The 14,948-nt window shown below is 49.5% G+C and overlaps 1 protein-coding gene across 1 annotated transcript in view; it reads right to left on the reverse strand.

The window, feature by feature from the left end:
- Positions 1-14,948, reverse strand: part of RPTOR (regulatory associated protein of MTOR complex 1) — a 364,764-nt gene that overhangs the window by 9,355 nt on the left and 340,461 nt on the right. The window contains exons 9-19 of the mRNA XM_075351789.1: positions 12,909-13,027; positions 9,730-9,833; positions 9,434-9,620; positions 8,230-8,340; positions 6,043-6,148; positions 5,510-5,624; positions 2,744-2,868; positions 2,523-2,627; positions 2,381-2,431; positions 1,799-1,905; positions 1,403-1,530 (exon numbers count right to left, since the gene is read on the reverse strand). Of these exons, the coding sequence (XP_075207904.1) occupies positions 1,403-1,530; positions 1,799-1,905; positions 2,381-2,431; positions 2,523-2,627; positions 2,744-2,868; positions 5,510-5,624; positions 6,043-6,148; positions 8,230-8,340; positions 9,434-9,620; positions 9,730-9,833; positions 12,909-13,027 (1,258 nt within the window). The remainder of the gene's footprint in view (positions 1-1,402; positions 1,531-1,798; positions 1,906-2,380; positions 2,432-2,522; positions 2,628-2,743; positions 2,869-5,509; positions 5,625-6,042; positions 6,149-8,229; positions 8,341-9,433; positions 9,621-9,729; positions 9,834-12,908; positions 13,028-14,948) is intronic.

A 14,948-nucleotide genomic window follows, 5' to 3' on the forward strand; every position in this document is an offset into this window, starting at 1 on the left:
TTGTGTACGGCTCTGGGAATAGCCAGCTGTCAGCTAATTCTGGTGCTGCTCATCTCTAGGAGCGTGCCTTTAGCTCTCTGTGTCCGTCCGACCACCTAAAACCTTCATGAACGGTACATTTTTTTTCTTTTTTTCCAAGAACCATAACTGTTTTTTTTTTTTTTTGTTGACAGCTTTTTTTTTTGTGGGGCAAGTTGTAGTGTTAAATGACTTCACTATTTAATGTAGTAAAAATCAAGATAAATTCCATAAGGGCTCCAGATAAAAAAACAACAAATTATATATACTATATGTTTCAGATTATAAAATGCACTTTTTGTCCCAAACATTTGGGAGGAAACTGAGGGGTGCATCTTAAAATCTGATTGTAGCTTACTGGGGTGGTGAAGAGGGGTCAAAGTGGGCTGGGGGAATGTTGCGGTGCTGCGGGTCAGGTGGTGAGAACTTCAAATAATGCCGCCCCGAGTCGGCGCCTGTGCAGTTGGAGCTCTCGGCTCAAGCTCTGATCTGCGCAGGGTCCGCATCTGGCCCACAGATCTCCCTCCAGCGGACTTCAGGAAAATGACACCCGGAGGTGGTGCTTATGCGGATGAGATCTCGACTTGCCATTGAGCTTAGAGCTCAATCTGCGCTGACTCCGGTCATTATTTCTTTGAATCGCTCACTGTCCGCAGCCAAAGCCCAAGCACGGCAGCACCAGCCTCCGCTGAAGCTCGAGCCCCAGACTCCGCATCAACCCAGCTTCCTCCACCACCGCTACTGACCCCTCCGGTAAGACACCACCAGATTACAAGACGGACCCCATTTTTTTTTTCTGACCTTTTCTTGCTCTGAATTTGGGATGCGTCTTATAAAACGAAAAATACGGTATATATACATCTCTATCATATATATATATATATATATATATATATATATATATATATATATATATACGCACACACACACATATGCAAACATATATTATATATATATATATATATATATATATATATATATATATATACATATACACGTACACATACACATACATACATACATACATATACAGAGAGAGAGCGAGATATTTATTTTTGTCGCCGTATTGGGAGACCTGTAACTTTTTTTTTTTATTGATAGATGGAACTGCTGATTTTATTGATGGTGTCTTTAGGGTACGATAGATTTTTTGATCTCTTTTTCATGCATTTTTTAGGAAAAATGCAGCAACCTGAAAAACATCAATTTTGACATTTTTTTATTCCGCTATTTATCGTAAGGTTTGAAGAATTTTATATTTTGATAGATCGGAGTGTTACAAAGGCTGCAATTTATTTTTTTTAACTGGGATACGGTGTATGACTTAAGGAGAACCTATCAGATTTTAGGCTCTTATTTTACTTTGACTTCTACAGGACAATACCAATCGTTCTGTGACATCCTGCGATCAAAGATCCGGACCGTGCCGTCCCCCAGGCCGGCCACAATGAGGGAGCGATGGGAGTCACATGATAGGCTGGTCACACAGCTGTCCGCTCCGGTGGGAATGTCCTGAGGAGAGATTACATGCGGTCAGGATGAATGGTATATAAAGTAATACACATATCATCTGGAAGACGTAGATCTGGATATTTGCATCTCTACAGCTTTTCTCTCAGCTTAACCCTTCCTGCCTCTTCCATACTTTATATTTCTGGAAACACATTCAGCTGTTGGAACAATATGTGAAGTAATGTTATTGTTCAATGGGAATTTTGGATTGTATGGGGTGGATTAAAGGAGCTATGGAAACATTACCTTTTTCAGTGCGGTCACTCACCTGTACTTTCATTTCTCGGTCAGTGTCCCATATTCGGATGATACGGACGTCCCCGGATGCGACGAGTAGTCCCGTTTCTTGCTCCCAGTCTACTACCATCCCGGCCCCTGAGAAGGTAGGACGTTAATATAGTATAATGCATCCGATGCACAGATTAAGTGCAGGAACTAAGGGGTCCAGCTGCAGGAACCCAGTCGTCTGCTATCAGTACAAGGGTTCATCCATTACATGGCACCCATTAAAAAGAAGGGTCACCAATGCCTGGATGCTGGATTCAACAGAAAAAAATGTTTTTTTTTCAGCCTTGCCTTAATATGCCATAGGCTGAAAAAAGGCTGGTGATATCTGGAAACTATCAGCAAGATTCTGTTGACGGATCTTGTATCTAAGCTTTTCCTTTCAGTACAATTACTACATTGCGTGTTAATGATCTGGTCTGTTCTGGGCATTAAGAATATAATATTCAGCAGGAGCAAGTCTTCATACTGATGGTTTCCATATACAAAAGGGAAAAAATGAACACAACTTGCCTATAAAATTCGCTTTCTCTTAGCGGACATTGAAAACTCAAGGTGAACTTACCTCCTTGCTTACTACGGTCAAGGTATATGGAGACACGTCGTGCTAGGCCTCCTTTTTAGAAAAAACATAAAAAGTATTTATGCATCCGAATTGCTTTATGGAGCACCTTCCCATCCATAACTTGGCGCGTTCCTGGCGTTACCTCGTGTACTTGGCAGCATATCGGACAGCCCCTGCCAGGCGGTGACCATCTCCGGGTTCTTCTCTAGATCAGCAAAGTTCTTCCATACTCGTATGGCGCCATCATCTGTTGACACAAGTGAATTGTTACAACTTCCTCTAGAGATGGTGTCATGATACCGGAGGACGGCGGAGCCCGGATCAGTGGTAACCACAGATGATAATCTCCCGTCTCCATCTTACCTGTGGCGGTTAGCAGCAGAGAGCAGTCCTGTCCATTCAGGTATTCCATAGCTGTAATCCGGGTGTAGCGAGGATTACCATTATGAAAATAATCCAGCTTCTCATTCTTCTCCCAATCCCAGAAACTGAAAACCCAGTGAACAAAAGTAAACATCAGGATAGGAAAAAAAAATACAATAGGTCTAATTTTTGTGCCAGGTATGAGCATGCATTTTACAAGCTGTCTCCCAAGGATCAGACTTGGCATATTGCACATTGGTATTACCAGGGCCGAATTATAGGCGGGGCAGGTGGGGGGCTCCAGCCCCGGGGCCCGCACCAAAAGAGCTTCTAAGGGGGCCCCCACCACCAGGGCCATACATGCCACTAGACACCTGTCAGCATTTTTTTTTTCTTCACACCCTCTCCCCCTCCGTAAAGACAGTCTAATAAATCAGCTGTGCTTTCGGGGGGGAAGGCGGGGGGGGGGGGGGGTTGTCGCACCGCTATTTATTTGTATCTGCGTCTTTAAGACGCAAAAACAAACTGCGGGCATAGGATGCTGATTGACCCCGGAAATACCAGCACTTGCACTTCCGGGGTCAGAGGTAAGCCAATGAGCTCCCTGCTATGTGATGCGGCCGTACCCAGTGAGATGCAGGGGGGGCAGCTGCCCCCCCTAGAAGCAGGGGCACGGTGTAGTGGGCCGCTGTATCTGCTGTCCCTGCCGCGCTCCTCAGCAGTGTGTACGTGCCAGGCACACTAGCAGGAGGCAGCGCGCTGTGCCGGCTCTGCTGTGTGCCCGGCATGTACACACTGCAGAGGAGCGCAGCAGAGCTGGTGCCGGTGACCGCAGCTTGAGCTTCCTCCTTCCTATTCAAATGTATTTGCGTCTTTCAGACGTAAATACATTTGAACAGCGCGCCAGGACTGGGCCCCGCCCCCGACGTGCAGCAACGTGATGATATCAGCACATTGCTGACATGACATCATCACAGTGCTGCGGGCACCACACAGGGGACATCCAGAAGCGAGCGCTCCATGAAGGAGCTGAAGAAACAGGTTAATTAATGGGGATGAGTGGGGAGGGGCTGAGGACACATAACGGGGAACATTTTTGAAGGAACACAGCTTTGTGATAGGCAGAGGAGGAGTACTGTATTCCGAGGGAGGGGGGGGGCAGGAGTGTGTAGGGATGGGGCAGTGTAATTTGTGTGTGTAGGGAGTGATGAGGGTTGTATTGTATTGTGTGTGGGGGGAAGGGTAATGGGGGGTGCATTATATTGTGTGTGGTGGGAGGGGTAATATTGTGTGTGGGGGGAGGGGTAATGGAGGGTGCATTGTATTGTGTGTGGGGGAGGGGTATAAATTAAGTACATCCCAATGTGGGGCAGCTTGCCTACAAAAAATCCTGTTCTTTAAAGATCTGAAATCCATGGACTAGATCTTAAGAAAACCTTCCTTATAACATTATGCAAATTACATCTTCGGTGCACCGTGGACAGGTGGTCGTGGGGTTCACAGAAAATTCTCTTACAATCAGTCATGCCAGCTCCACCCCAGCTTACTGGATTGAGTGACCGGCACCTGCGCCAACACTGGGGCGACCGGCACCAGCGCCAACACTGGGGCGACCGGCACCAGCGCCAACACTGGGGCGACCGGCACCAGCGCCAACACTGGGGCGACCGGCACCAGCGCCAACACTGGGGCGACCGGTACCTGCGCCAACACTGAGGGTGATGAGCATTTGCCAACACTGGGGCAACGATCACATGCACCAACACTGGGGCGACCAGCGCATGCTTCAACACAAGGGTGTTGAGCACATGTATAAACACTGGGGGTGATGAACACATGCTCAAACACTAGGGACGAGCAAGAGGCAACGCTGGGGTGAAGAGTGCACGTGCCAACAATGGGACGATGAGTGCATGCACTAACAATGGGACAACGCACGTCAACACTGGGTTGATAAGGACAGGCATCAACACTGGGATGACTAGTGCACGTGCTATCAATGCGACTACGAGTGCACACGCCAACATTGAGGTGACAAGCACATGTGCCAACAATGGGATGACAAAAGCATGCACATACAATGGGGCAATGAGTACATGTGCCAACAATGAGACGAGAGCATGCACATAAAGTGTGGCAACGAGTACACGCGCCTGCCAACAATGTGGAGACGAGCGCATGCACATACAATGGGGCAACCAGCGCACGTACCTGCCAACAATCGGGCGACGAGTGCACGCCCAAACACTGGGAGACAAGTGCAAGCACCAACACTGTGATGGTGAGCGAAGGAGTAGGATTTGCGTAAACGAACCTGACGCTGTCAATCAAGGCAGTGGGAGAAGTAATTGGCCAGACTGACAGAGAGAAGCTGATCTAGGCCATATGGCCTTGACCACTGTGCATCAAGTACCTAATTTGCTTATTGCTTTAGAGGAGGTTTTCTGGACATCTACCTTACAATTTAGAACTAAAAGGCATGAGTCCGCTGAGGGGAAGCAGGATGGAGATGTGGTTGACATTTGGTCCTGTGGGGTTTTGTGTCACACTTCTGTATCGAGAGGTGAATGGCGCTGATGACATAGCTTCAGGATGCATGCATGATACCGGGCAAACAATATCTAAAATCTTTGGTCACATTTTTTCTTTCCAAAATGATTGTCCAGACATCTGGCTGTTGTTTGCCCTCCATGTGGGCCCAGCTAGCCATGAAATAAATGTCATCGTCCCATATCTGCCTCTGTATCTTTCAACTCATCACCTTACCAGATACTGTCTTTGTCTGCAACTGCGATGCAGGACGTGAATGGATGAAACTTCACCACGGAGGGAACTCCTGGATTGCGGTTAATGAAGATCTGTTCGTCCATTCGAGTGATGCCTGATAAAGAAGACAAATCTAAAGCGATTACAAAAAGTTCATTTCCTGAAGGCAAACTCACTCCTTCCTGACATTATCTACTGGGACTCTCTGGCTCCTCACAGACCCAAGGCCAGAGCTGCCGCTGCCCCCGCCGGCTGCATCTCTCCATCACACACATATTAATAAATGGAGCTGGCTGCGGGAGGATGGATATTGATCCGGGACTGGACACTTGTCAGCTCAGATTAACTGCGCTCGGCAGGACAGGCGCCGTGTTAATACAGTCACAGACACTTAAAATCTCATCTCGACACACAGGAAAGAAGAATCTAATACTGAGGGTGTAATCCAGTCCTCATGGCCAGGAGTCCGGGAAGGCAGAGAGACAGGTGCGGGAGATTGGACTCATGGCTGTCAGGATGTCGGGGCGTCTCACCTTTCTGTATGAGGCATTGTGCTTCATTCCTGACCTTGGCATTCCTCAGGAATCGCCACTCGCGCTCCTTACGGACCTGGCTCTCTGCATCATGTTCTTCGGGCACCTGGGTGAGTACAGGGAACAAACACATATGAGCCCAAAGCCTCCCGAGCGACGGCATCTGAACCCAATTACTACGGACAAGTCAATCATTTCCTGTCTGCTAATTTTGTTAAATCCTACAATTTCAATACATTATTTTGCAGCATAAAAGCAAAACTCGTGACAAGCTGCAAACCACGTAAGCACTAGTGGGAGCCACATACAGCAAAAACATCTCCCGACAGTGTCGCACAAGTACGGTTTCTTTCACACCTGTCTTCTCATGCCACTAATTCCCGGGATGTGTTAGGGTACAGTCACACTTTAGTGACGCAGCAGCGATCTGCCATGGTCAGGATCGCTGCTGCGTCGCTACATGGTCGCTGGTGAGCTGTCAAACAGGCAGATCTCACCAGCGACCAATGACCAGCCCCCAGCCAGCAGCGACATGGAAGCAGGGAGCCGGCGTCTGGAAGCTGCGGACACTGGTAACTAAGGTAAACATCGGGTATGGTTACCCGATGTTTACCTTAGTTACCAGCGCACACCGCTTAGCGCTGGCTCCCTGCACTCGTAGCCACAGCACAAATCGGGTTAATAAGCAAACCTTTGCTTATTTACCCGATGTGTCCTCCGGCTACGTGTGCAGGGAGCAGGGAGCCGGCACTGGCAGCGTGAGAGCTGCAGACGCTGGTAACGAAGGTAAATATCGGGTAACCACCTTGGTTACCCGATGTTTACCTTGGTTACAGCTTACCGCAGGCTGTCAGACGCCGCCTCCTGCTCCTTGCATATTTAGGATTGTTGCTCTCTCGCTGTCACACACAGCGATGTGTGTTTATCAGCGGGAGAGCAACAATAAAAAAACGAACCAGCACTGTGTGTAACGAGCAGCGATCTCACAGCAGGGGCCAGATCGCTGCTCAGTGTCACACACAGCGAGATCGCTAATGAGGTCACTGCTGCGTCCCAAAAACCGTGACTCAGCAGCGATCTCAGTAGCGATCTTGCTGTGTGTGAAGTACCCCTTAGGCAAAGAGAAAAAGTAAAAAAGGACATATTTGTACAGCGGATTACTATGAAGTATACAAAAAATGGCAGACTAAAAGGCAAATAAACGTTTGAGTCTTAAGATCATTCATGGAGGAGAAGATGGGCGCCGGGGCAGGGGGAAAGAGACGGGCGCCGGGGCAGGGCTGTCAGCAGGGGGAAGGGGCAGGGGGAAGGGCCGATAGCAGGGGGAAGGGGGGGTAGGGCCATCAGCAGGGGGAAGGGGGGGTAGGGCCGTCAGCAGGGGGAGGGGAGCGGTGAGGGCCGTCAGCAGGGGGAGGGGAGCGGTGAGGGCCGTCAGCAGGGAGAGGGGAGCGGTGAGGGCCGTCAGCAGGGGGAGGGGAGCGGTGAGGGCCGTCAGCAGGGGGAGGGGAGCGGGGAGGGGCGTCAGCAGGGGGAGGGGAGCGGGGAGGGCCGTCAGCAGGGGGAGGGGAGCGGGGAGGGGCGTCAGCAGGGGGAGGGGAGCGGGGAGGGGCGTCAGCAGGTGGAGGGGCGGGGGCCCTCGGCAGGGGGAAGGGACGGGGGCCCTCGGCAGGGGGAAGGGACGGGGGCCCTCGGCAGGGGGAAGGGACGGGGGCCCTCGGCAGGGGGAAGGGACGGGGGCCCTCGGCAGGGGGAAGGGACGAGGGCCCTCAGCAGGGGGAAGGGACGAGGGCCCTCAGCAGGGGGAAGGGACGAGGGCACTCAGCAGGGGGAAGGGACGAGGGCACTCAGCAGGGGGAAGGGACGAGGGCACTCAGCAGGGGCAAGAAACGGGTGGGAGCAGACAGGCACCAACAAGCGGAAGAGACTAGCACAAACTGTAGGAAATAAGCGCAGGCAGGTGGAGGAGATTGGATGGCACTCTGCTATATATGTATTTCCACAATGGCAGCCTATGGGTGACAGACACTACTGTATCCCTTTACAATGATATCCATTATACATTACATGTATACATAAGAAATACGCATTCAGCAATCCTCTGAATACCATTGACAGACAATGCAGAGTCCATTGAGAAGTGACTATAAAGCTCCCACACACTCTTCTGCTGCAGAATGTATACATTACCTTCATAACGGGTTGAGCAAAGTACTTGGCGTTCCAGTCACAGAAGCCGGTCTGCAGCGACCCGGACAGGAAGCCCTTGTGGGCAATGATGTCGTCTCCGTCCTCCGCGGTCTGGAATAGAGACCTGCATTATGGATGCCCCCAGGACAGATCTGTAACCTTACGTCATTTTGAGAGCAGTTATTACATGACAAGCGGTCACACCCTCTACTGCCCCCATCATCTTAGAGTCTGCAAAAACTGCACTACTGGGTTGGTGGGAAGGCGCAGATATCAGACCACTATGCAACCAGCGGCTCAGAGGAACAGTTGCTAGTAGTAACATTTACCCACCACAATTTACACATTCATTTCTCAAGATCTCTGCTTGATGTCAGGGAATGGAAAGACTCATTGTTTATGTTCAAAGGTGAAAGACAAATCATAAAAAAAAAAGAGAAGGCGCCTGCGTAAACCATACAGAAGAATGAGAGTTTTTGTCCCTTAGGTCATCCATTGTGTAATGCATTTGATTCATCATGCCACCCTGGGACATCACTAATGGCATCAGAGCCAGGTCACTAGCCGCAGTACAATTTCAGGAATCTGGCACGCTGTCGGAAGCTGCAGTAGCCGCAGAGCTCACCATGTACAACATGTCGTCAGCAGACATAAGTCCTGTGATTACGGTGCATGCATTTAGGGGGCATCTGATCCCTCCTCGGATGTGGCAGATGTGACCCTAGCTTTGCACATCATGCTGGATCTGCTCCGGTAATACGCACGTGCTGTTCCTCAGCTCTGCAGGTCAGGACCAATACGGTGTGTGCATACAGTGCGAATACTTACAGAGCAGGCCGCACATCAAATATTCATGAGCAGCAGCCGGCTTTACAGAAGCCCAGGGAGCTGGCAGCCCGGCATGTGGAGATGAGTAAGCGAGAACTACGGTTGCGTCATGTGAAAGAGATGAGCTGCTTCGAGGCTCCATCTCACATATGTATGTACAGACATGTCTTAGATAATGCTCCCACCAGGGCATCCCCACACACCGCCTCCACATATTTACCGAATAGCATCATAGTGGTGTCATCTGGCATCCAGAGCCTCCAATGTGACCCCAGATCCAGAGCCGCTCTGACACCGTCACCAAGATACTAATTTGGCCTCATAAAGAACCGGGTTGTCTTTATAGGTGGTAAAAATGTGAACAGAACGCCATTACCTGATCCGGGCCTTTGTCAAACATCTTTCGGGTTCGTGGGAACTGATGAGAATGTGGGGTATACTGGACATTGATATTTCCCCCAACGTTGGAGGGCCGGGTAGAAGGTAACTCCCTGTTAACAGCTGGTTTGGGGACATCATTGGTAAGACTTGAGCTGCTAGCACTGGGTGTTGGAGGTGACCCCCTAAAGTAGAAATCAGAAATGTCACATTAATTATTCCTGTTGGAAAAGAAAATTCGCCTGCACCAGAAAATATGAAGAGAGGACAGAAGTGAGAACTGCAACTTCTTACCCAACTTGGTGGATGTGCATCCCCTTATTAGTAGGGCTGGCCGGAGCGGACTGTGTGAGGGAGGCAGCGTCCAAAATGCGCTGGGGACGGGTACTCATGGTGGCCTGAAAAAGAAAGACCAGTGAGCAAAAGAAAATCAGGTGAGAGTTATCCATGTAGCCTGATGATATGGGACAACACAGGAATCCATCTGCCCAACATTGCCACCTGGGAATCCAGCCACACGGGGCGCCACCCGTGAAACCTCCAATACTGCCACAAAGGAATCCATCAGCCCAGGTTGCCACTTAGGAATCCATTTACACAGGTCGCAACCCAAGAATCTGTCTATGCTTCCACACAGAAATCCATCCACACAGGCCGCCACTCAGAAATCCATGCACAAAGGCTGCCATCCGTGAATCCATCAGTCCAGGCTGTCACCCAGGAATCAATTTATAAAGGTCCCCACCCAGGAATCTGTCCAGGCCGCCACTCAGGATTCCATGAACAAAGGCTGCCACCCGGGAATCCATCCGCCCAGGCTGTCACCACCCGGGAATCCATCCGCCCAGGCTGCCACCACCCGGGAATCCATCCGCCCAGGCTGCCACCACCCGGGAATCCATCCGCCCAGGCTGCCACCACCCGGGAATCCATCCGCCCAGGCTGCTACCACCCGGGAATCCATCCGCCCAGGCTGCCACCACCCGGGAATCCATCCGCCCAGGCTGCCACCAGCCGGGAATCCATCCGCCCAGGCTGCCACCACCCGGGAATCCATCCGCCCAGGCTGCCACCAGCCGGGAATCCATCCGCCCAGGCTGCCACCACCCGGGAATCCATCCGCCCAGGCTGCCACCACCCGGGAATCCATCCGCCCAGGCTGCCACCACCCGGGAATCCATCCGCCCAGGCTGCCACCACCCGGGAATCCATCCGCCCAGGCTGCCACCACCCGGGAATCCATCGGCTCAGGCTGCCACCACCCGGGAATCCATCCTCCCAGGCTGCCAATGTATCTGTGCATTTGTAGATTGAACCATATACCAGGTACTGTGGGATCTACTGGGGCTAGCAGAATGTGGGGGCATTATGGCTGACAATGCAGTTTTTAGGACACCTGTTGCTTCTGAAGGGTTAAATATCCGACTTCCCCACATGCATAATGAAGTCGCAAGGTCAGCAGCTCAGCATAAGAAATAAAGTCGGCAGGTCTGAAATACCCTACAATACTACTGCAGTAAAGCAAGATGCTGGGGGAACATTTCACTGACAAACCATACCGTGAATCCTCTTACATTGGCTTTTAGATGCTTCATGTCGGTCCCTAATGAGCGGCTTCTATCACAGCAATGGATACGGCCCTCGCTGATATCACGTGGAGAACAGCAGGCGCGGAGGGCGATTTAATGAATGGAGAATTTTCAGCCACTGGAAGCCGATCCTCATTAACACCATCATTACCGGAAACCATATAAATTCTAAAGACCAGGGAGTCATTATGAAGGGGAAAGAAAGGTGTGCACGATAGCGGAAAGAAATAAGGAGCCAGGTCCAATTGGAATTTCAAGAGTTAAAAAACAAGGCAAGTGATCCAATGCAGGGAGGCTGCTGCAGAGAACAGAGGAACGTGTGGGCAGAGGAAGCCCAGGAATCCCCTGCAGGATTCACTCTCGCTGACATGGTTTGACAGAGATATATTCCTTCTGAATATCAATGCCGGTCCCCAGGGACGAGCTCTGCGCCACTGAGTGCAGTATATGGGAAAAAGATGGAGAACAATGGGAATCCCGGCCATGCTGCTCGCTGCACCAGCCTCTGTTTCTACCGGTCTGAGTATAACGGAGTTTGGTGGAAGCATGGACATCTCAGAGAAGGTCCCTGATCTGTAACCACACTGACCCCCTGACGTTTGGAGATTTCCATAACTTGGAAGCCATGACACGTGGAGCCAATAAGATATAACGACCATATGGTGGTCTCCTAAATGTACCCCTCAGTGGCACTAATGCTCCTATGTACTTTGGCACTGCTAACGTGAAATCAATGGCTCCTTCAAAAATCACTGAGGCAGCGTTTCCCATTGAGATGGAACTTAAGCAATCTAAAGCATTAGGCTATGTGCACACAGGCTGGATGTGCTGCAGATTATTTCTGGAGAAATTTGCAAATCCAATCTGTGCAGAATTGCTTTGGATTTTCCTTTGGAGAATAAAGAAGAAAAAATGGTTTCACATCTGCATGTGTGGATTTTGCCGTGAATCTGCTACATTTCTTTTTGAGTCGATTGGGAAGTCAATGAGGAAAACCTTCAATTAATCAGTGCAAACTCCACAAGATATTGATAGAAAAACCCACAAAGCAGGGAATCCTCCAAGTGGCTGGGATTTGTAAAGTTGTGTGCACCAGGTGGCTACTATCTGTTGTGCATTTTATCCTATGCAAATATGCATGTATAATCAGCAACATTTCCAGCCGGGGAGAGATTACCCCTATGGGCTACGTTCACATGAGGACATAATGTCAGCACTTTCTGTGGATTGGCATCATGGACTTCCCCCACGTCAACGTAAAGGGGTTAAACAAGACGAAAAACGTATTTTGCTGCAGATGTGCAGGCGATTTTACATCTCTAGACAGAAGGAGAAATCAACAATGCAAATCCATGGGAAGACTTAAATGATTACTCCCATATTCATAGGATATTGCCGGATAGTGCTCACTAAACCAAGCACTCTCGCAATTTGCTGCTTATTAAAATTTACAACCGTTCTTGAGATATCAACATGTGAAGCAATGCGCTGAAACACTCCGGGATTAGGAGGCACCAATGTGCTCCAGCGATACTGGACAGCTTCAACACAGCGCTTACAAGCTCAATAGAGAAGCTGTTTAGAAGCGGTGGTCTGTCTCCAAGGCAACAAGCTGTAAATAGAAAAAGAAAAAGTGCCAATATCTCAAGAACGGCTGAACATTTTAAGAAGCTGTAACTCGCTTGTAAATATGAACAATGTACTGCTTCTTAATATGTTCAGCGGTTCTGACAATACCCATTTATGAAGATGGGATTAACCCTTTAACTAGCTGCACTACATGTTTATTTCAGTGCGGAAAACTGGTAAATGTTCATCTACGTCGTCGGAGCAGTATTAAATTGCAGAGTTCCTGAAAATCCACAGCTATCCCGTCCTATGTACCTTGTACGCGATACAGTTCAGCACTCTCATGGCCAGGTCTGAAGCCTCGGGGTATGGGTCAGCGGCGAGGTGAAGGAGAACCCTCCATATCTGGGTATACACACTATTGAAGGAGACTCCTGTAGGAAACAAGTAATAAGGGTGAGACGATCAGACGGAGATCAGTGTAGGTTATGATAAAGATATTCTACTTGACATGACAAGTGACAACCACATATGTTGTCAGTCAGTTATTTGCACACAGATGTTGTCACTTCCCTGCCCCACATTTTTTTTGTACAGTCGATAACCTACAGAAGTGAATACAGTGGAAGAAGGCCTGCGGAGACACCATCACATGTTTCTCAACGCTGGCAGCAAACTAGCCAGGTCTTTCACCGGGAAGGAACAACCACGGGAAGGGCAGTCTCAAGTCAAGGAGACCACCTATGCCAAACATGGTATCCATCCACAGACAGCCGTTTCGGGGTATTTGCACCTCATCAGTGTGGAGTAGGAATCTGGCTAGTGGGACATTGCCTAGTAAAAGACTATGTAAGCAAGGATGGTTGACCTTAGGGAGATCAACATCCACCACTGCGGAGACACCATCACGTGTTTCTCAACGCAGTGATTCTAGAGCAATGCCCCCTGGGAAATATTCAAAGCAAGAAAGCCTGCGGAGACACCATCACATGTTTCTCAACGCTGGCAGCAAACTAGCCAGGTCTTTCACCGGGAAGGAACAACCACGGGAAGGGCAGTCTCAAGTCAAGGAGACCACCTATGCCAAACATGGTATCCATCCACAGACAGCCGTTTCGGGGTATTTGCCCCTCATCAGTGTGGAGTAGGAATCTGGCTAGTGGGACATTGCCTAGTAAAAGACTATGTAAGCAAGGATGGTTGACCTTAGGGAGAAACGGCTGTCTGTGGATGGATACCATGTTTGGCATAGGTGGTCTCCTTGACTTGAGACTGCCCTTCCCGTGGTTGTTCCTTCCCGGTGAAAGACCTGGCTAGTTTGCTGCCAGCGTTGAGAAACATGTGATGGTGTCTCCGCAGGCTTTCTTGCTTTGAATATTTCCCAGGGGGCATTGCTCTAGAATCACTGCGTTGAGAAACACGTGATGGTGTCTCCGCAGTGGTGGATGTTGATCTCCCTAAGGTCAACCATCCTTGCGTGAATACAGTGGAGCTGTAATATCGTATACAACCTTGGTTTTTGTTCATTTAGAGAGGGACAACCCAGGCTTTTCTGATCCTGGAAACCCCTTTTAAAGCTTCTGGGGAAAATAAAAGATTTTTTCATCCGAGCTCAGGAACCGACACGCCATATAGTAAATTCATACAGGAGCGGTGGCCATGAGCACATAGATTAGTTTTCCTTAAAGGGGTTGTCCAGGTTTGGAATGAATCCTCACAGTATGTGCACTGCACACTGTCAGAATTCTCCAGTACCTGTGGTGAGAGTGGGTAGTCATGTAATCACAAGTATGGGATTTAAATATGAATACTGCCTTGCTCAGTCCCTAAAACAAAAAACTAGAATTCTTAAAATATGGGAACCCTGGCTGTCATACAGCCATGCAACACCTATTACACAACTATTCCCCGGGCAAAGAGCACCTAGTTGAGATAGAGCCGATGGAATTATAGCCCTGGCTCGGCTAGCCAGGGGGCTAAAGCATTGAGACCCTGACTGAGGCAGCAGTTTATGAGAGAAATCTAGGAGGAGTTGATGGCCCCGGCTGGTGGACTGGGGTTGGTAATGCAGGCAGGCATCTAACCCTGTACCCCTACTAACCCCCCCCCCCACTTCCCCCCCTAACCCTACCTTCTTCCCCTCCCCCTTTGTTCTTATTCCCCCTTACTTGAATGAAGTCCCCATCTTTCCTCCCCTCTCCTCCCTCCCCATGTTGTGGTGTGGTTAAAGTGTAAGGCAGAGGAATTGTAACTGGATTGTCTCGGAGTATATTAATGTATGGAGCCCTCATGTGCGGGCAGTTGACAATTGTTCTCTTAAATTACCATGTATGATTTTGTATCTGCCGTGTTTTC

This window comes from Anomaloglossus baeobatrachus, chromosome 5, assembly GCF_048569485.1.
Source record: "Anomaloglossus baeobatrachus isolate aAnoBae1 chromosome 5, aAnoBae1.hap1, whole genome shotgun sequence".
Taxonomy (NCBI): domain Eukaryota; kingdom Metazoa; phylum Chordata; class Amphibia; order Anura; family Aromobatidae; genus Anomaloglossus; species Anomaloglossus baeobatrachus.